The sequence below is a fragment of the Abramis brama genome (genome assembly GCF_963993115.1).
Source record: "Abramis brama genome assembly, chromosome: 5".
NCBI lineage: Eukaryota > Metazoa > Chordata > Actinopteri > Cypriniformes > Leuciscidae > Abramis > Abramis brama.
Window position 1 is genome coordinate 38,762,625 of NC_139967.1, and position 22,194 is coordinate 38,784,818.

At 39.0% G+C, this 22,194-nt stretch overlaps 1 protein-coding gene across 1 annotated transcript; it reads left to right on the top strand.

The window, feature by feature from the left end:
* Positions 1-3,918: 3,918 nt before the first annotated feature.
* Positions 3,919-21,671, top strand: tmc2a (transmembrane channel-like 2a; the record flags this gene model as incomplete). The annotated part of the gene is made up of 20 exons (XM_084114129.1): positions 3,919-3,958; positions 4,133-4,171; positions 4,463-4,820; positions 7,190-7,339; positions 8,594-8,684; positions 9,043-9,124; positions 9,344-9,450; positions 9,623-9,721; positions 10,220-10,362; positions 11,746-11,893; positions 12,144-12,332; positions 17,144-17,323; positions 17,474-17,632; positions 17,784-17,912; positions 17,997-18,064; positions 18,826-19,065; positions 19,531-19,656; positions 19,733-19,811; positions 19,949-20,072; positions 21,307-21,671. The coding sequence occupies 20 exons, from the start codon at positions 3,919-3,921 to the stop codon at positions 21,513-21,515; spliced, it is 2,760 nt and encodes a 919-aa protein (XP_083970255.1). The 3' UTR covers positions 21,516-21,671.
* Positions 21,672-22,194: the final 523 nt, after the last annotated feature.

The window sequence follows — 22,194 nt, forward strand, 5'->3', positions numbered from 1 at the left end:
TACAAAGATTACAAGTCTGTTCTTCCTATGTGGAGTAGCGTATCAAATTAATGAAAGTATAAATCTTTATTAGGTTGAACGTGCTCATGTGGATATACTTTATACAATAGTTATGTTGTGATTATTTTATATTTGTTTTATTTGTTAGACATTTCACTGGAATTCCTACACAACTTGCAACATTCTAAAACAACAATGGGAAGCAATAAATACTACATTACACAATTCTTAAGATGACATTCTATACGTTTGTCGTGTGTACTGAAGTATGTCAATCATAATTAGAGTGCCACCCTCAGGCTGAATAGCGCAAAGGACACTAGAATTCTGCCACACAAATAAATAAATAAAATAAAATAAATATGTGTCTGATGTGTTCAGCTTACAAAATGTTTATCATAAACCAGCGCTATAAGTCCCAGAATCTTCCCTACCTAAATTTACAGCCAGGTTTGTCATTGATATCAAGGTTATTCTTTGTTATTTGTATATCTTAATGAAGAGCACTACACTGAAAAAAATGTTTTACTTCATGTGGTAACATCTTCACTGGTTTTGTTTAGATTTACTGATTATACCTGAATTCAACCAACCTGAAAAAACAAAACAAGTTTTTAACTGTCAGTAGATATAACCTGATTTCTCCAGCTAGGTACTGGATACATAAGTTTAAAATAATCTTTTTTGTTTTATATTATGAAAGTCCTTTTCCACCTTGATGTAAATACACTCAAAAAAATAATAATTCATTACCCTTTATTTATTTTTACACACATTTAATTTAGTTTATTCACAATAAATCAGTTTAGTTGGATCAACATTGTTCATCATTATGTATGAACCACTAAGTTAAGGCAGGTGTCAGTATTGAGCATAAAAGTGCCCACAGCCTAAGCACATGCGCTACTCTTCAGCACAATGGTAACCGCAAAAAAAGAGTGATCATAGTGGCCACAGATATTTTGTGTGTGTGGGCAGCACACACATCTGCTCCAGCACGTGAGTCCTGAGTCACGTCCCAAGATGGGCGCTGCCGTTCCAGAGTCACGTCCCAAGATGGCCGCCGCTGTTTCAGCGTCACGTCCCAAGATGGCCGCCGCCATTCCAGAGCCCTCTGCCAAGATGGTCGCCGCCATGCTAGAGCCCTCAGCCCCTGACCAGTGTCCAGAGAGGACTCCAGCTCCAGAATTTTTTTTTGGGGGGGAGGCAATAGGTCGTTTATTAGGGCCACTGAGGCCGTGCCTCTCTGGCCAGCTCTGCCCTGGCCAGCTCTGCCCTGGCTTCCTGCACTGCCGGCGCCGCCCACGCTCCACGGCCAAGGTCCTCCCACGCTCCACGGCCCAGGTCCTCCCACGCTCCACGGCCCAGGTCTGCCCACGCTCCACGGCCCAGGTCCTCCCACGCTCCACGGCCCAGGTCTGCCCACACTCCACGGCCAAGGTCCTCCCATGCTCCATGGCCCACATCTGCCCACACTCCACGGCCAAGGTCCTCCCACGCTCCACGGCCCAGGTCCGCCCACGCTCCACGGCCCAGGCCTGCCCAGGCTCTATAGCCAAGGTCCTCCCATGCTCCATGGCCCACATCTGCCCACACTCCACGGCCAAGGTCCTCCCACGCTCCACGGCCCAGGTCCGCCCACGCTCCACGGCCCAGGCCTGCCCAGGCTCTATAGCCAAGGTCCTCCCATGCTCCATGGCCCACATCCGCCCACACTCCACGGCCCAGGTCCTCCCACGCTCCTCGGCCCAGGCCTGCCCAGGCTCTATAGCCAAGGTCCTCCCATGCTCCATGGCCCACATCCGCCCACACTCCACGGCCCAGGTCCTCCCACGCTCCACGGCCCAGGCCTGCCCAGGCTCTATAGCCAAGGTCCTCCCACGCTCCATGACCCACATCCGCCCACGCTCCACGGCCAAGGTCCTCCCACGCTCCATGGCCCAGGTCCGCCCACACTCCACGACCAAGGTCCTCCCATGCTACACGGCCCAGGCCCGCCATGCCATGGTCTTAGTCCTGTTCCCCTGCACTCCCCCTCTCTCAAGACCGCCTCCGCTGAACTTTCAATGTCTTATTTTGGTTTTATGTTGGGCGTCGGGAACACCCTTAGAGGGGGGGGGGGTATGTCACATTTTGTTTTGGTTCATGTTTCATGTCTTGTCATGTGATTCCCTGTGTTAGTCGTGTGATCCTGCCATGTGTTCCTTTGTCTTATGTGTCATGTTGTCATTGGTTCATTGTTTCATTGTTCACAAGTGTCCCTTGTCTTGTCATTAGTCTTGTATGTATTTAAGCCCTCATGTTTGCCTCGTGTCCTTTTCAAGTATTATTACCCTGTAACCACTGTGGTAAGCGTCATGTCCATGTTTATGTTTTGAGTTCATGCAATGTCATGCCTTTGTTTTATGTTTGATCACGTTTTGTAAATAAACTGCACTTGAGTTCTCTACAATCTTGCTTTCAGCGGACAATTGTTACAGTAACTCAATTAAGTTAAAACAGTATTCCCTTGTTTTATGTTACATAAAACTGATTGAAGTAGGTTACAACAACAAAATTAGAATTTATGGGTAGAATCAGGTAGAAATACCATCTTAAAGCAACATCTGCACATGTTCAGTTTTTACAGTAACCTGTATGCAACCTCATATGTAACCTATAACTTGGTGTGTTGTAAGTCGGCATCACTGATATTATATAAGCAGCCGCTTATTTGCTCAAGGCAATGGCTTTGCTCATCAATATTAATTATTATAAGCTGTTAATTATGTATAGGATTTATATGTGTATTTTTGGCGACAAAACCATTTATTCATATTTGATACATGATTTGAATATGATTATCAAATGATTTTATTGCTCAGGTAGGGTTTCCCCCCCTAACCATAACCTAGATAGATAGATAGATAGATAGATAGATAGATAGATAGATAGATAGATAGATAGATAGATAGATAGATAGATAGATAGATAGATAGATAGATAGATAGATAGATAGATAGTGCTATGCACATGTGCACACATTGTATGTTTTTGCAGCTTCACACTAATGAACATGTAATGACTTGCACGTGAAAACTGAGATGCAGTGTCATCTACCAGGTGTCATATGTGCAGACGAGACAGGAGATCACATATATCTGTTTGTCTGCTTAGAGTTTCACCGTGTGCTTGAGTGTCTGTATATTTAAGTGTGTTTACTATATGTCTACATGCAGTACACACTGGTCAAGATACCTTCTGCTATCAAAATCTTTGCAGGCTGAATCTCTCTACTGTGACAACTGCTGACAGTTAGTAATAATAATAATTCTTGTTGCAGATTCTCAAACACAGCAATTTTAAAGAATGTGCATGCTAAAACGAAAGTGCAAAACTTAACATAGTGTGAAATGTGTTTAATTGTCTTTGAAGGAAAACCTAAACCTTCATTAAATCTTTAAGGAAGCTCTTCTTGTGACAGCAGCGTTAGGTGTCATGTGTCCCGATGAGTGAGAGTGCATCAAACAGTTTAAATGGATGTGGCGCACCATCCTGCGGGTCATCCAGAATACTTTTTGATTGTTCCTTTAAACGTTGATGGAATTTAAACGCTTCTGAAAGGCTAGATTTGTTTTACTTCATGTAAGTTCTCAGATCATTTTAATATTGAGCTGTGTTTGTGCTTTGTATAAATTCCTTTGTCTTATTTATATTTTTTTCTCTCTAAAAGATTTAATCTGAACTCAAATCGACCAGACAACTGTTCCAGCTCATTTAACATACTAATATCAATCGCACAGGTGAGGTCACGTGGCGTTGCTATGGCAATAGGGAGTCAGTTACTCGAGAGCAGCTGCACACCTGTGTGGTAATTTGTTAGACCACAGATGCAAGGGAAATAATTCAGAGGCTAATAGAGATTAGAAGGGCAGTAAAATGCCAAAGAAAAGTGATACAGCAAGAAAACTGGAAGATGGTGAGTTGTACCTTTTGTTTCCAATGTATAATAGTTTAATAGTTACATTAAACCCTAATGACCATTATTTTAATAATAAGTTTTTTTTTGTTTTTGTTTTTTTTTTAAATCCTGTAATCTGTTGAAAATCTGCACTTAGGGAGCTACTCATATTTTTTTTTTCTTTTTTGGTAGTGGGAATAGATATTGATGGAGAAGTGGAGAGTGCTGAAGGTAAGAAATTTTATCTCCTTATTTTCGCCTTCCTTTTTCATTTTTAAGAATGTTGGTGTATAAGGCTAACATAATCAACATTTCTATTGCTCATAACCTAGAAAATACTCAGCAACTAGAAATTTCTACATATAGTGACAAGTGACTAGTGACAGCAAGTTTTGAAGGGGCAAACCTCACTATTTTTCTTTCAGAATTTGTAACAATCTGTGTTTATCTTTTGTTACTCAGCAAGAATGTATTGTTTTTATGCATTTTCATGACAATCCAATTGTGTTCTCTTTTTCTCAGAGGACAAAAAAGCAAAAGGCAAAGGTGCTAAAAAAAACGCAGCCGGTAAACGGGGCAAAGCAGTCACCAGTGAGGATGGTGAGGATGAAGATGAGGATGATGAACCCCCCAGAGGTCGTCGAGCAGCCAAGAAAAAGAAAGCTGCACAGGCAGATGAGGAAGACAGCGATGATGATATTCCACAGAGGAGATGTGCTGGGAACAGGAGAAGAGGAAAAGTGCGAAGTGGGGGAGATGGGGAAAACGAGAAGTCCGGCAGAAAAAGCAAGAGAGGTGGAAACAAAAAACAGGGGAAAGGAAAAGACAAGGACAATGACAAAGACAGTGACAAAGATGAAAAGAAGAAAAAGAACAGTAGGTATGCTGACACAAGAACTGGATAGTTAAATGATAATTAATTGACTTCATTAACTGCTCACGAGTCACAACACCTACACCAAGAGATCACTGAATATAAGACAAAACTCTTTAATTCCAGTAATAGATAGGCCAACTTAAACTTTCTCTTTTACAGTCCATCCCCAAAGTTTTAGTGAAATGTTGCTATTTTTAAGGTGTAATTTACATGCCATATTTCCGTATTATTTATAAAAGTGGTAAGTGTTGTTAGAAAACATATGGTCAACTATCCGAGCCTCTTCCTATAACCGCGACAGTATCATTTTAACTATTTAAAGCCATTGCATTTTTAATACTATGTCTCCCCATACACTCTAGACACACACGTGTACTAGTTAGAGCTCATGCCATTAATCTCCATTATCAACTTCTAACCATATACGCCCGATATTTTGGTTTGTCTTGTGGGTGTAGGAACATTTACAAAGTGTGTGTGTGTGTGCGTGTGTGCGTGTGTGTGTGTGTGTGTGTGTGGTGGGATGGTGGGGTGGTGGTGGTGGTTTAGATTTTAACTAATCTAAATTTTTGTCTTGTTTTTTCTAAAAAATATATTTTGCAATTTACTTTTCATATGTCCTTGTTACAGAGTAATTACACAAATAAGTACTAAAGGATTTCTTTATGGTTACACTTTATTTGAAGGTGCCCTTGTTACAGTGTAATTATACAGGTAAGTATGCAGTAATATTAATTAACAACATGTACTTACTATACAGTGCGTGCAGAATTATTAGGCACGTTGATTTTCTGATCATATTTTGTTTCCAGGCACATTTGACCAATTCCAAACCACATTAATCGTATAACTACTATTAATTTTGTATTTAATCATTTTGATATATAATTGTTCATGAAGGCTGGAAAAGAAAAACGCCTTATATTCAGGTGTGCATAATTATTAGGCACGTTTTCTTTTACAAATAAAATAAGCCAAAAAAGAGATTTAACTCAGACTTAAAAGTCAAAAATTATAAAATCCCCATGAGAAGGATGCAATACTAATGCAATACTAGAAATTGCAGTTAAGGCATGACCATTTGACCAATTCCAAATTCACTCGTTTGAAGCGAATTCGCGTCTGAAGCCCGAGTTGAAAAATCGGAACTTTGGCCAACTTTCGGGACAACAGGTCATCAAACTGGGCGTGGGACAGGCGGAAGTACCGCTGAAAGCGGCCGTCATCCAGGCGCAGCTCCTGGAGCAAGTGGTGAAACTCGCCAAACTGGGTACGCCTCTGGAGGGTCTGGTGGACCCAAGTACGGAGACGATGACCCCTACGCCGCTGTTCTGCTCTCCAGAGCAAATACGAGCGGTGACTCTCTCGCTGAATGCTCGATCAACATCAGCCATCTTGCAAACAGACCCGGCCTAGCACTTGCCCCTCCCACAAGAAGAATTTTTCCTCGAATTCGCTTTGGACGCACGAGTGGATTCAAAATGTTCAAGCGTCCAACTAGACGCGATAAACGCGAATTTGACGTGCCCAATTCACGTGCGGTGTGAACGCTGCATCAGGGCAAGGGCACCTTGTCGTCAAGGGCGCTGGTGACAGCAAGGCAGCAAAAGTCCTTGGCAAATGAAAAAAAGTTTTGGCTCTCCTGAGCCATGACAATAATTCTAACCCTATCGTCCATTTTGGGCGGTCCGATCTTCTGTCACGGTGTGGTGAGAAGGCAGAAGAAGATGAAGAAGAATCAAAAGTTCCAATGCAAACTTTTACTCACAATATAAATCATACAGGTACATCAAAGACAGGCAGAAGGTTCACACACACTTAATACAACATAGATCAGACAATGAACAAGTCAACACACAGGGATTAAATACATAGGGAAACAGAACTAATGAAGGTTACCGTGGAAACAAATGAGTGGCGGGAAAACAGAACAAAAGAAGACGTGACTAATGAAAACAAGACTCAGACAGAAACACAATGTGACATATAGTAAAAACATAAAAAAATTAAGGGTTACCAATCTATACTATCTTTATAATTCTTATCCTTATAAAATCTATCTTTAAAATTGTATTTTGTTGTTTTAAGCCTTTACAGGCTGGAATACACTACACAACTTTTAAAAACACTATCATACACTTGCAGATTTTGTAATGGTTATACACTAAACAACTGAGGCATCACACACTACCAGACTTTCAGCACAACAAACAACTAGTGTTGAATCATCCAGACTGAAAATGTGGGCAAAAATCTGTACACAATTCATGTTGTGTATTCCAGCTTTAAACAACACTTTTGAAGTTCATGCAAGACAAAACAACTAATTTTTATGAATGAAGCACTTGATCACATCATGTTCTATGTCTTAGTGGTGATGATTCCAAATCAGATGAAGAGGAGGAGTCCATGTCTGAAGGAGAAATGGCCAAACTGATGGAGGAGGTGGAGGAGAAGAAGAAGCTGATAGCAAACATCAGGAACAAGCCCTGGCGAATGAAAAGACGACTTAAAGTCCTCAAGTACTGAGAAATCTTAAATGTAATGCAAAAAAATGTTATAATGAATCAATAAGCTTCAAGACACCCCATTAAGACGTGACTAAATTCACGATACAGCAAGGCCTTATTGTTTTTATAAAACAATTAATATATTTAGGGGATTGTATGGTACTAACTTATATTAATGGAATAGTTATGATCCATTTACTGTATTACATGTTAACCACTTTTTGAGCATGGACCTGAAAAATATATATTTTCCAAAACATGTTTTGCTCTAAAACTATGAGAAAATCAAAGCCATAAATTTAAACAAGTTGTGCTCCAAGAAATGAGCATTCAAAAGATTTTGTTTGGGAGCAGTACCAAACGTTTCCACTAGATTAAATTTGTCTCCCATTTATTTGAAATGCGATATTTTTTGCCCCCGAGAAGTACATGTGCGACTTTTTTTTTTTTTTTTAGGACCATTTAACCTTTTTGAATAATGTCCATGATTTTTGTCTGGGTCTCTGTGTTCACATAGCAAGAGCCAAAACCTTTATCAAGTTTCATACCATTCCAATAAGTAAAAAAAAAAAAAAAAAACAGTCAAAAATGACCAGTTAATTGGTTTGTTAAGTTAATTCTTCCACTAAAAGATATAGTTACTGATGTAACTTAAAAGGATACTCCCTGAAATGAAAATTAAATAAATAAACAAACTCTAAAACTCCAAAGAATGAAAATTCTGTCAGCATTTACTAACTTGAAGGTAAATGATGATGGAATTTTCAATTTGGGGTGGAGTATCCCTTTAAGTTTAGTAGTTTAAGTGGGTTTATTTCTTTATTAGGCATTGACATCCACATCATATCTGTCTCTATTGTGTATTTTAGCTTAAATGTAGCTTTAAAAAGAGATAGTTATAGTCCTTGAAGCTTATTGATTAATACAGTGATCCAGTTAAGTGTCAATGTTATGTTATGTTTCATTATGTTTTTGTTAATGTTCCTTTGTTTCATGTGCAGTATTAGTTTCTATAGTTACTAAGTTCTCCTTGTTTGTCGCCTTCATTACTGATTTTGTTCACCTGTGTTCCCTTGTTAATCGTGTGTATAAGTACTCCCTGTTTTGTTCATTCTTTTTCGTTTCAGTTTATGTGGTTTGCATTTTCTCCTACAAATTCTGAGATTCCTCCATTGTGCGATTTCTATGAAACACCATTCTGTTACAGTAAAGTAAAGTTTTTAATCTCCTCCTTTTAACAATCCCATGTTCTCCTTGTGTTTGTAGAGAGGCTCAGCAGTTTGTGGATAAATTTGAAGGTGCATTGGGCAAAGGAAAAGGCAGGAAGCTGTATGCCTACAAAGTGATGATGATGAAGGTAGGAATATGAACATCTTCACTTTATGCATCACTATGACTGTTGCTGAAAATAAAACATTCCTATTTTAAGAGAGATCAGACCAGAATGTCAGATAGAGATTTTGGAGTGGACTTTTTACTCTAGAGCCAGTAAGAAAACACCTAGCAATGCCCTAGTAATCACCCAGAACTCCCTAGCAACAACAAAGCAAGGGGTTAAAACAAAACCTGAATACCTTAGCAACCACACTGCAAAACTCACGGTGGCAACGTGTATACTGTAGGCAAACGCCAATAACATTTTCTTGAAAAACATAAATATCTAGTTACCTGCAGCCTCCTAACATTCCCTGTTTGCTTTGTGCCTCATCATACAGAAATGGATAAAGTTTCAAAGAGATTTTGAAAATTTTAGGACATCGTGCATCCCATGGGAGCGGAAAATAAAGGAAGTTGAGAGTAAGTAGCCTACTAATGATCCCCTCCCATTCACTTTACATACAGGAATGGTGCGTATCATTTCAGCTGTCTTACTGATGATAGAAAATTATTTCTTTGACCGAATTAGAAATTGAGCCATATTCATTTATTTGAAATTTTCTTGCAAGTAAAAAAAAAATAGATACTCGACTAAAAGTTCCATATTCTGAGCCTTGGCGATGTTTCATCCATTTGCAGGTCACTTTGGCTCCTCAGTTGCTTCATACTTTATTTTCCTCCGTTGGATGTACGGTATGAACTTGGTCCTCTTTGGCTTGACTTTTGGCCTGGTTGTGATACCAGAGGTCAGTGTTTTGTCAATTATGTTGTGTTTTACCTACATAAGTATACAATGATGCTCTTTCGCTTTAAATTTGGCTTACCGGAGATCAATAAAGTATCTTTCTAATATTTCTATCTACAAAAAATGGCTGCTGTCCTTCACAAATGATTTAAACATATGGAATTATCTGCAAGGTTCTCATGGGACTTCCATATGGGTCCATTCCTCGGAAAACTGTGCCGAGACCAGAGCAAGCCACTGCTATGGACTATGCTGTTCTCACGGATTTCAATGTAAGATCATGATACATGTATACAATGGGGTCCGAAAGATTGAGACCACTAGTGAAAAGGTCTATTTTGCATTTTATATAAAATTTTCAGAAAACATTTAGAGTGAAAGTTGAAAATAAACATGAATTTCAGAACGGCTTAGTATTTTATGTCACCCTTTGGATATAGCAGCAACAAGAACTCCACAAGGTCATGTAAAACCTAATGATCATGTTCTCCAGCATGATTTGAGAATTAATATCTTGTGCTACAACGGAATCTAAAAAGTTTCATTAATTTTGCATCATTTTAATTTTTCTGTTTATTTACAGGTTTAAATTAGATTTAAAACCCCCAGATTATTAAAACAGTCTCAGATTTTTGACCAGATTTTTTGATATTTTCTTTGAAAGTTGTGTCATGGAATTAGACAGTTATGCAGTGTTTGTCACATTTCTTATTACCATAATATAAATGTATGGTTATCAATAACACTTTTTGATGCCTTCTCTTTGACAGGGTTACTGCAAGTACTCAGTACTTTTCTATGGCTACTATAATAACCAGAGAACCATTGGCTTCCTGAAGTTTCGTCTCCCTCTGTCCTACCTCTTGGTGGGCATTGGGTCCTTCGGGTATAGTCTCATGGTTGTGATCCGAACGTGAGTCCCTCTTTCATTCATTGCTAGATGTTGTAGCAATGACATGAAATGTTCTTGAGAAGTACATATGACTGTGAATGTGTATGCCTATACCAAAAAAAAATTTCTTTAAAAAGTATTATTGTTCTTTGTAGATGGCAAAAGGTTGTACAGAATCTAGTTAATTGTCTTTAATTGTACATCTATAATGGTTAACAAAGTTCTTGTCAGATTAGACAGCTAATGCTGAAAAACAAATAACTCCAATTTAAAGGTAAAGTGTTTAATTTTAGCACTAGTGGAATTGTAAAAAAAAAAAAAAAAAAAAACAGTCTGTTATGCTGCTTGATACTGCAAACTGGTGTTTGTTATCATATTTATTATGGTAATCATAATCACACTGTTTTGTAGCAGAGATAGTTTTACCGTTTACCGCACTTTGTCACTCTTCTAGTTATTTACCTGTGACAGTTAATGAATCAGAGGTCTTGCAAAGTCACAGAAAATGGCTGCAAAACATTTCAGTTTTGATTGAATAATTGTAGTTTCTGAATTTTCTGAATGTTTATCTGTATATCTACAATCTGCTTTACATGTGCATTTTACACATGCATTCAAAACAAAATTTCTGCAGATGCAAAGATCGACATTTAGCATTACTATAACAGGGAGAAGCTTGAGTCTTGTCAAAGAAATATGCAAGAATGTTTCCCATGTCAGAAACAAAAAATAAGGCAATTGTGAGATAAAAAAAGATGCAATTATGAATAGTAGCAATTTTGAGATATAAAGTTGCAATTACGAGAAATAGTCAAAATTGTGTGATATAAATGTTTGAACTATAGTCAGTATTGTTAGCAGTAAAGTCACAATCATCATGACATATGCTTTGTGATATATAAAATAAATACAGATGTATTTGTGAGATATAAATTCAGCTGCACAAAGTAATGGCGCAAATATAAGAAAAAAGTTATGAAAAAAAGTTGCAATTGAGGAACTACATTTTTTTTTTTTTTACATTTCCTCACCCTCATGTCATGTCATGGTTGCTTTCTATGAACGTACTGAAATTAATGATAATCTTCCCTTCCACCGCTTCAAATTAAGAAACATCACCATTTTTTATTGATCCTTTCATGTATTGTCATATTTTTAGTGAACATGGGCAGTCAACCCTCTGGGGAATGGAAGACATATTTAACATTAAAAAAAGAACCACTTCACCTAAATACGAAACATTTTCTCCAGATAGCCTAAAAGAAAGTTCACCACACAGTATCATTCTATGAGTATTACAAACATGATTGTTGTTTGACTGCAATTGGAAATTGCGCTTCTGTTATCCTGCCGGCGAGAATGGATTCTTTACAAGTGTTGAATAAAGTCCACTCTCGCTGTTAGGATGGCTAAAAACGCAGATGTGGGGGGAGGGGATGGAGAAGACAGTGAGTTCACCTTTGCCTGGAAGATGTTCACCAGCTGGGATTATCTTATTGGGAACGCGGAGACAGCCGACAATAAATACGCCTCCATCACCACCAGCTTCAAAGTATGTGCTTTTGTGTATATGTGGAAGTTTTGGGTAGGTGTTGATGTGTGTGTGTGCTGACCACTGCATTTTTTTGTTTCATGGTCTGGTTGTCTTTTCAGAGATCTGAGGTGGTCAACTCTCTGTAAGACCAAATAATCTGGCCAGATCAAGTGATATGGTTTAAATAAATGTTTTTTTATCACTCTGTAGCTCCAAAATGGTCTTGCATGAGATTTTCTCAGTTTGGAACCTCTAATGTGTTCTGCAGGAGTCCATTGTGGATGAGCAGGAGAACCAAAAGGATGAGAACATTCATCTGAGGAGATTCTTGCGTGTCTTAGCCAACTTTCTCATCACCTGTACACTAGGTGGAAGTGGCTATCTCATCTACTTTGTGGTCAAACGATCCCAAGAGTTTGCGAACATGGACAACCTCTCATGGTACGAGAAGAATGAGGTAAATATAAGCACAAAACCACATTCAATATCTTTTCTTAAGTACACTAACAAGATACAGGGGTTGGTCAATGAAACTGAAACACTGACCAATGTTGTGATTCACGCCTGTATATGTGAGACTTGGTGGCCAATCTTTACTGATATTACATTCTATCAGTATGAGCACAGTGTGAAGCTTGAATTAGCAAAGCAATAGCACATCTGGACATAAAAAAAATGTCAATCCACAACATAATGGGAGACATAGAGTTCAAAAGAGGACAAATTGTTGGTGTGCGTCTCACTGGCTCATCTGTGACCAGGAAAGCAAGTCTTTGTGGTGTATGGAGAGCTATGGTATCCAGGGTAATGTCGGCATACCACCACGTAGGACGAACCACATCCAACAGGAGTAACTGTCAAAGCAAGAAGAAGCTGTCTGAAAGGGATGTCCAGATACTAACACGGATTGTATCCAAAAAACATAAAACCACAGCTGCCCAACTCACTGCCAAATTAAATGTGCACCTCAACTCTCCAGTTTCCACCAAAACTGTTTGACGGGAGTCAATATTCATGGTCGGGCTGCTATAGCCAAACCTTTGGTCACTCGTGCCAATTCCAAATGTCAGTTTTAATGGTGCCAACAGTGCAAATCTTGGGCTGTGGACAATGTGAAACATGTATTGGTCTCTGATGAGTCCGTGAGTGTTACGGTGTGGAGAAGCCCCAAAGAGGCTAAAAAAAACATTTGCGAGGAGAAAAAAACATTTGCGCACTAGGTGGCGCTTTTAAGGGCAGCCGCATGAATTTTGAGCTGCTCAGAACATACCTTTTTTTAGCTTTTTAAACAATACTAACTTAACAAAGTCTAGAAATGCACGAACAGATCACCTTATAGTGTGATTTTATTCCTAAATTGGGCATCAGGACATTTGGATGGAATTACTCTGAGGAGATATTTGATGGATTCTAGGAAAATTGCGGCCTACTCGACTACAGCTGGATGGATGAAAATTCTCCACTGCAACCTTTCAAGTAACTGTCTCTGTCTTTCCCCAAGTTAATAATGACACAACTCGGTTTTAAGAACAATTTAAAAAATTTAATAAGTTTGAAAAGATATTCATCCCCTTTGGCTCCTGAAGTTAAAACCATCTTGCAGCAAACTGGGATTCTACGACTTAGATCTCGCCCAAGGGGTAAGAAAGCTGGGAAAAATTACATTCGCACAATATCTACAATTGTTGGAAATCGTCCTTCTTTCTGTGGGACCACAGTGGATGTTAAGAGCAAGCTGACTGAGCTAAGCCTGTTTACTTCTGACTGTTGCTACCATCCTAAGAACCTAATTTACATTAAGATAAACCAACATAAATCAATGCCAATCATGCCTGGTTTTCTACTTTCTAATGTGCGCTCCTTACGCTACAAGTGCGATGAGCTGTACAGTATAGCTGTGACTAATAACTCAGCAGTTATTGCTGTATCTGAGACCTGGCTAAATGCTGATATCCCAGACTCAACTGTAACTCTGCCTGGATATACAATACATCGGCAGGATCGTGAGGGCTGTGGGGGAGGAGGAGTCGCTTTGTATGTCGATGAAAACATCACTCAGATTCGACTGACTCACCTAGAAGACGACAAACATGAAGCATTGTGGGTCTGGTTACGTCCCAGTCGTCTCCCTCAAGGGTTAAGTTGTATTATCGCAGCTGTGCTGTATTTTCCTCCGCAATCTTCAACAACAGCACAACCTGACACACTAATCACTCAGTACCTGGATTGCTGCCTTAGGAATATTGAATGCAACTACCAACAGGCCGCAATTGTCATACTCGGTGATACAAATAAGTACAAGTCTGAAACCATCTGTAGCAGACATGGTCTGAAACAAATAGTGGCTGGAGCAACAAGGAAGACCAGTCAATTAGACTCAATCTTTACCAACATTTCCTCCATGTATGAGTCATCAGAGCATTTGCCTCCTGTTGGCTCCTCTGACCATGAGACTATCCTGCTAAATGCTGGAAACTGGCCCACCAAGCCTGTCAAGCACATTTTTTGTAGAAAACGTACTTCTGAAACAAATAGGCAATTGGGCCTTCTCATGAATACTTCTGATTTTTCTCACATTCATGAGGCTACGGACCCCGAGGCTAAGGTTAGTGCCTTCACTTCCACGATCAAGTCTATCTTAGACAAAACAATTCCATTTAAGAAAGTTTCTATTACAAATAATGATAAACCTTGGATGACCATACAAATCAAAGATCTGATAAAAGAAAGACAGCGTGCCTTTTGTTCTGGCAATAAAACATCCTATAGTAAACTAAAAACAATTATTGCCAAAAAAATTAAGAATGCAAAGAAACAATATTATAAACATGAGGTCGAGAAACTGCAAAACACCAAGCCTAAACAATGGTTTAAGTCTGTGAAGGCTTTAATGGGGATGGAAGGAGATAAGAGTCATGTGGTGTCTCAGGATCATAACATCATGCAATATGAGTGTGACAACTTGGCAAAGCATTTTGCTTCTGTGTGGGATTATGCGAGTCATATTTCTCCGTCTGAGGAAGAGGTTGCCGGCAAGTTATCCAGTTGTAGTATACCTCCTTTGAGTATTGGACAAGTTAAGGTCAGACTCCGCAAAGTGAAGGCAGCAAAGGCGGCTGGTCCTGATGACATTCCTCCTTGGATATTAAAGACCTTTCACGAGGAACTGGCACCGGTGCTATGTGATATTTTTAACACGTGCATGCAAAATAATATTTTCCCAAAACAATGGAAGGAGGCTGTGGTCAAGGCTGTTCCCAAAAAAACAAAGCCTAGTTTTCCAGTAGACTATCGGCAGATTTCATTACTCAGCTGTGTTGGAAAAGTGTATGAAGGAATCCTCAGAGATGCCATTCTGGAGGATACAGTTGCTAAAATTCAACCATCACAACATGGCTTCATGGCGAACAGATCAACTGATACTGCTCTGATTCATATTTTGCAATCCTGGCATGATGCACTTAACGCCAATCCTAAATTGAACATCCATGCTGTTTTTGTTGATTTTACTCGAGCTTTTGACACACTTGATCATTGTCAACTGCTCTATGCTTTAGCTGACATGAATGTCAGACGACCGCTCTGGCTCAGTGTAAGGAGCTATCTGAGTAACAGAGAGCAAAAGGTGAAGTGGGGCTCCTGTGTGTCTAACTACTATCCAATTACAGCTGGTGTTCCTCAGGGTGGTCTTCTATCCCCTCTGCTTTTTGTCATCGCCATAAACAGCTTGGATTCCTTTCTGCCTCCTTCAGTAATTCCGGTAAAATATGCTGATGATTTAACAATTACTGAATTTTTAATGGGATCCCTACCAGGATTAACTCAGAGGGCCTTGGATTCAGTGGCGGATTGGGGACAGGAATTTTCATTGGCAATGAATAGAGGTAAGACAGTGGACATGGTCATAAGCGCCAGGAAAGATGAAAACATTCCCTGCCCTTCCTCTCCCGTAATATCAGGACATGCAATTGGCAGAGTTTCCACTTTTAAACTGCTTGGAGTCCAAATTTCTTCTGATCTGTCGTGGGATGCCCACATTAAGTACATGATTTCGAAGGTGCGTCCTAGAATACACTATCTCTGTGTTGCTAAAAATGCGGGTCTCCCTTGTGATGTTTTAATGAAAGTGTATCTAACATTTATACGGCCAGTCCTTGAGTACACTAGCCCAGTATGGGGTGGACTACCTAAAGGTCTCTCTGATGAGCTAGAGAGGGTCCAAAAACGTTGCTGTCGGATAATAGGTGTTCCAACTTCTACTCTCCCATCACTGAGTGAGAGGCGCGACGAGGCCACTATACGTACTTTTACAAAACTACTCAAGGACAGTTCATCACCACTGCATTGTTTCCTGTCTGTGGCTCCAAGACCTACTTACCTACTACGGCAGCATAGGGAGTTTGTTGTGCCCAGGAGTAAATCAAAAAGACATGAACTTTCTTTTATTCCACGTGCTCTTAAACTGTTTTATAAATAATTTACAGTTTGTTTGTTTTTTGCATGATGCCTGATGTATTCCAGGTTTTTTGTGTATCTGTTTTTACTCTACCTGGTTGTTTTATTTATTATTATTTATTTATTTAATTTATTTCAATTAGGTAAGGTTGTTTTTGAGTATGTGTTCTGTTTGATACATTTCAGGGTTTTGTCCTTCAATATCCTGCCTTGTCAAACTTTAAATAAAACTAACTAACTAACACCCAGACTGTTGCTGCCCATAGTGAAGCACGGGGTGGATCATTGATGGTTTGGGCTGCAATATCATGGCATTCTCTACTGTGCTTGATAGGTGTGTCACTGCCAAGGACTACTGAACAATTCTGGAGGACCATGTTCACCTAATGGTTCAAACATTGTACCCTGAAGTTGGTGCCATGTATCAGCATGATAATGCACCAATACACACAGCTAGACTTGTGACAATAATTTGATGAACATGAAAGTGAAGTTGAACATCTCCCATGGACTGCACAATCACCAGATCTAAATATTTTTGAGCCACTTTGTGGTATTTTGGAGGAGCAAGTCAGAAAACGTTTTTCTCCACCAGCATCACATAGTGACATGGCCACTGTTCTGGAAGAGGAATGGATCAAAATCCCTCTGGCCACTGCAGGACTTGTATCTGTCATTCCAAAGATGAACTGATGGTGTAATGGGTACAAAAGGAGGCCCTACATGATACAAATATATTATTAAAACCAGGTGTTTAAGTTTCATTGTCCAACCCCTGTAGATGATGTAATAACAATAATATTTGTATCTCAGATGGAGATAATCATGTCTCTGCTGGGGCTGGTTGGTCCGATGCTCTTTGAGACTATCGCAGAGCTGGAAGAATACCATCCACGTATCGCTCTCAAGTGGCAGCTGGGACGTATATTTGCACTCTTCCTTGGCAACCTCTACACATTTTTGCTTGCTCTGTTCGATGAGGTCAATTCGAAAGTAAGTTTTCTGATGATAACCCTTTTTATTTCCTGGGAATCTAAAAAAAGTTTTAAAAAAAGCTAAAAGCTACCTGGGAAGCTAAAAAAAGATTTTTTTTAGCTGGGAATCAGTGATTTTTAAGTGAACAAAACCTTTTCTTTCTTCAAGCTTGCAGAAGAGGATTCTATAAAAAATGCCAGCATTTGGTTCGTTAAGGAGTATTATGCCAACTTCACGGCCAACAACCCAAATTACACAGGCACCCCACCTCCTCTTGATCCCTCTGATGGCATCAGAGGCCCTTGCTGGGAAACTGCAGTGGGATTAGTAAAGTGTCCATCTAATTTCTCCAGCAGAAATCATATATAAATTACTGTATATTGTGATTAATTGATGAAATATTCTGATCTAAACATTTGTTTGCACATTTCTTGTGGCTTTATATTTGTACATCAAACCATTCCCACCCCACCATTAGGAGTTTGTGAAGCTGACCATATCAGATATACAGGTGACTTATCTGACCATCCTCATTGGTGACTTCCTGAGAGCGCTGATTGTACGTTTCCTGAACTACTGCTGGTGCTGGGATCTGGAGGCTGGCTGGGTGAGTCCGTTATATAGGTTCATCACCAGCAACCTAAACTGCCATTTTAGGTTTTGATAACTAACAGCCTTTTTTCATTTTCAGCCTTCCTATGGTGAATTTGATATAAGCGGCAATGTGCTGGGATTGGTATTTAACCAAGGAATGATCTGGTAGGACCAAATGCACAAACAGCACAATAACAACATAAAAAATATAAGCAATGGCTCAAATAAAAAAAATTAATAAAAGCTTCTGGATTAGTGCACAGCTAGCCTTATAGTTATACCGTTCTTTAGGCTGACTGATATTACAATGCATAAAAAATTGGTTACACTTTATGGTTTCCTTGTTACAGTGTATAACTATACATTCAAGTACTGAGTAGTATTAATTAACAACATGTACTTACCATATAATTAGGGTTAGTGTTTGGTTTACGGTTAGTTGCATGTAATTATGCATAATTTACTCTTATTACTATAGTAAGTACATGTAACATTTTTACCAAGGACACTGTAAAATAAAGTGTTACCAAAAAGTTTTCCTGAGAAATCACACCTGTTTCTTTGAGATCTAGTCCCTGTAAACAGCTAAATGAATCAGGTGTGTATAATAAACCAGGGGTGTTCAATCCTGCTCCTAGAGGGCCACTGTCCTGCAGAGTTCAGCTTCCGCTCCAAATGAAACACCTGAACCAGCTAATCAAGGTCTTACTAGGCATACTCAATTTACAGGCAGGTGTGTTGAGGCAAGTTTGAGCTAGGCAGGATTGACACTAGGTTCTAAAATGCTTTGAAGCTTTTCATCTTTTTGAGACAATTTAGACATTTCAATTACTATCAACTCTACATTGGACATATTCCAAAACAATATTTAGCCACATACTCTTTTGTACCTGTAGATATCAATTTATTTGTCTGTTGTTTGTCAGGATGGGGGCGTTCTATGCTCCTGGTCTGGTGGGCATCAATGTTCTCCGGCTCCTGAGCTCCATGTACTACCAGTGCTGGGCTGTAATGGCCTGTAACGTCCCACATGAGAGGGTCTTTAAAGCTTCTAAATCCAATAACTTCTACATGGGCCTGTTACTGCTCATTCTCTTTCTGAGTCTCCTGCCTGTGGTTTACACCATCATGACTTTGCCTCCCTCCTTTGACTGTGGACCCTTCAGGTATGCACACACACACACACACACACACACACATACATGCACTCACACACACACATGTACTCACACATACACACACACACGTGCACGCACGCACACACACACGTTTGGTTTCCATGTTTTATGGGGACATTCCATAAGTCAATGATTTTCATACTGTAAAAAACATATTTTATCCTCTAATCCTAAACCTACCCATCTCTGAAAACTTTCTGCATTTTTACATTTTCAAAAAACATCATTCTGTATGATATTTAAGTTGTTTTCCTCGTGGGGACCATAAAATGTCCCTACAAGGACTTCGGATATTGCAGTCTTTGTGGGGACATTTTGTTTGAAATTTTTACCAGGACACCCACCACACACAAACATAAGCTCATATGCACACAAACACATAAATGCATAATACCCCAAATTCATTTTTATTATCAAATTTACTCATGCTCGTTTAATTTCCTGTTACCACAGTGGGAAGGCAAAAATGATTGACATCGTTATGGAGACCATTGATATGGATCTACCTGCGTTTATGGGGATGATCTTAGGCTACCTAGCAAACCCTGGACTCATTATAGCAGCAGTACTTCTCATGGTGTAAGGAAATTGTTAAAAACTATGATCACATAAAACAATAAAAAATCCTTATATTTGTATGTTTTATTTCTTACAGTCTGGCCATTTACTATCTGAATTCAGTGTCACAGGCCTACCAGAATGCCAACATGGAGCTAAAAAAGAAAATGCAGATGGTTAGTAGTGTTTATGTTCAGAGATACACAACAATCCATGCTAAGATTTGTTAGATGGCACCAGTTTGTAAAAAAAAAAAAAAATTTAATTGTGCTTTAAAACTTAGCCAGTGTTCATTTCTAATGTTCATTTTTAGGCAAGAGATGAGGATAAGAACAGACGGAACAACAAAGACAGCACTAACCAGGTGATGAAGGACCTGGAGGATCTACTTCCCAAAAACGCTCAGACGTCCCATGCCCATCCGGAGAAAAATGCAGGTGTGCATTGCATAGAATGTTATGTTACTGACAATCATGCATAAGCAATTGGTGGTCTTTAAAAAAAAAAAAGGTTCCAAAAGGGAGGTTTTCACAGTGATGCCATAGAAAGAAAAATATAACATTCTGGTTCCCCAAAGAACCTTTCAGTGAACGGTTCATAACGATATATTCATATTTAATATTTGTTTATAATCTTTTTAACAGCCCAAGCATACATGTAGGCCTATAGAATGGTGCATAGAACACCAGGGGGGGAGGGGGGATGGGGGGGTGACTGTAAATAATAAATCAGCTCCATAGCAGATTGGGTGATCATGGGCTTAGGGAATTCAATTTAAACATGTCAAACATGGGCGATGCAACGTAAGCATAGGTGTACATCCAAGTGAATGAGACGGAGGGAAGTTAGTGAGGGAAGGGCATAAAAAAATTGGACTTAAACACAACCAAGGAACAGGTGAGCTCTATCAGGTAAGCGAGGACTAGACAGGAGCTAAACAAGGGGTGTGGTAACAGAAACAAGAGGCAGGACCAAGGGGAGAACATGGGCAACATAAACAAAGGCACAGCCATGTGTTTAAGCATAAGATTAACATAGAGACATTGAACAAAGACAAGACAGACAGAACTTACAGGGCAGAACCTTGACACTGTTTTCTACTGTAATAAATAACCTTTTTTTGTGCAATGGAAAGGTTCTATGAATGTTAAAGGTTCATCATGGAACCATCAATGCCAATAAATAACCTATATTTTTAAAAGTGTACCATATTATCAGATAACATTTGCTGTTTTCCAATATACACTACTGTTCAAAGGTTTTGAAAGTTAGTTTTAATACTTTTTATTCTTCAAAGAATACTGTTTTCAACATTGACTTTAATAGGAATGTTACTTGAGCACCAAAGCAGCATATTAGAATCATGTGACACTAAAGACTGCAGTAAAAGCTGCGGAATACACAGTTTTGCAATCGCAGGAATAAATTACATTTTAAAATGTATATAAAATAATTACGGTATTTCAATCAAATAAATGCAGCTTTGGTAGGCATAAAAGACTTCTTTTTAAACATTTAAAAATCTTACCGAAACCAAACTTTTTAACGGTAGCATAATTCTATGTGAGTCATGTGTATTTGAATAGTTTTACAGAATTTATCCAAAAATAAGGTAAAACCTTTCAGTGAAACGGTATCACCCTTCATTCCATTTGTTTCTTTCTGCCGTAGAAAAAAAGCATGACCAGGGTGGAAAATCTCCAAAAGTGAAACCAGGCTCAGCTGGAAATGACGTGCGTCTGCAGAAAGATGTGTCACTCGCGTCAGCCAATCCTAATGCCCGGGGGCCTGTGACTCGAGCACCAGGCCCCAGGGGACCTGGACCTCTACCTGGCCAACCAGGGGCAGGCAGGGGTCAAGGGCCACCCCCTAGACGCTAATGTCTGATCTATTCATTATCGTGTGCCCTCCCACACACTCTAAAATTAATGTAAGCATTGGTTGTTTTCTCCAGAGAAAGAAAATTTTAAAATTATGACATTATTTGGACACATCTGCAGAAATTTTTAAATGGTTAATATCTTTGTAAATTGCACGTATCATATACATACAGTGGCCCCAAAAGGAATTTGGACACTCAGTCACATCTAAAAATGTTAGAATGCAATTAGCATCTTCAAACTGATGCCAGAACTTTTCTTAAAACTAACTTCTTCCCTACGTTTACTGATTTTTTTTTTTTTTTTTGCAGTGACTATTAAACAACTGAGTGATTTTAAAGATAAAGTCAGTTTATCGGGTGTTGTTCATCATATTAACTATAAGCATATTCCATTAACATTGGACATCCAAAAGTGTCCTAATACTTTTTGTCTTCATTTTGAACAGGATATCGGTTGTTTTATCATCAAAAAAGAATTGTGAAAGGTTTTGCTTGTAAAGTGTGTTCTAATATTTTTCTTTTAAAATATAGCTTGCTTTGATGTTTTGTTGTCTTATGCTTTGCATCCATGCATTTTTAATTGTGTTTTAAGTGTGTAAATACTCTTTGGAGCTGCTGTATGTGAGATGTTATAAATCATACCACTATATACCTGTTGAAAAACTGAACTACAGTTA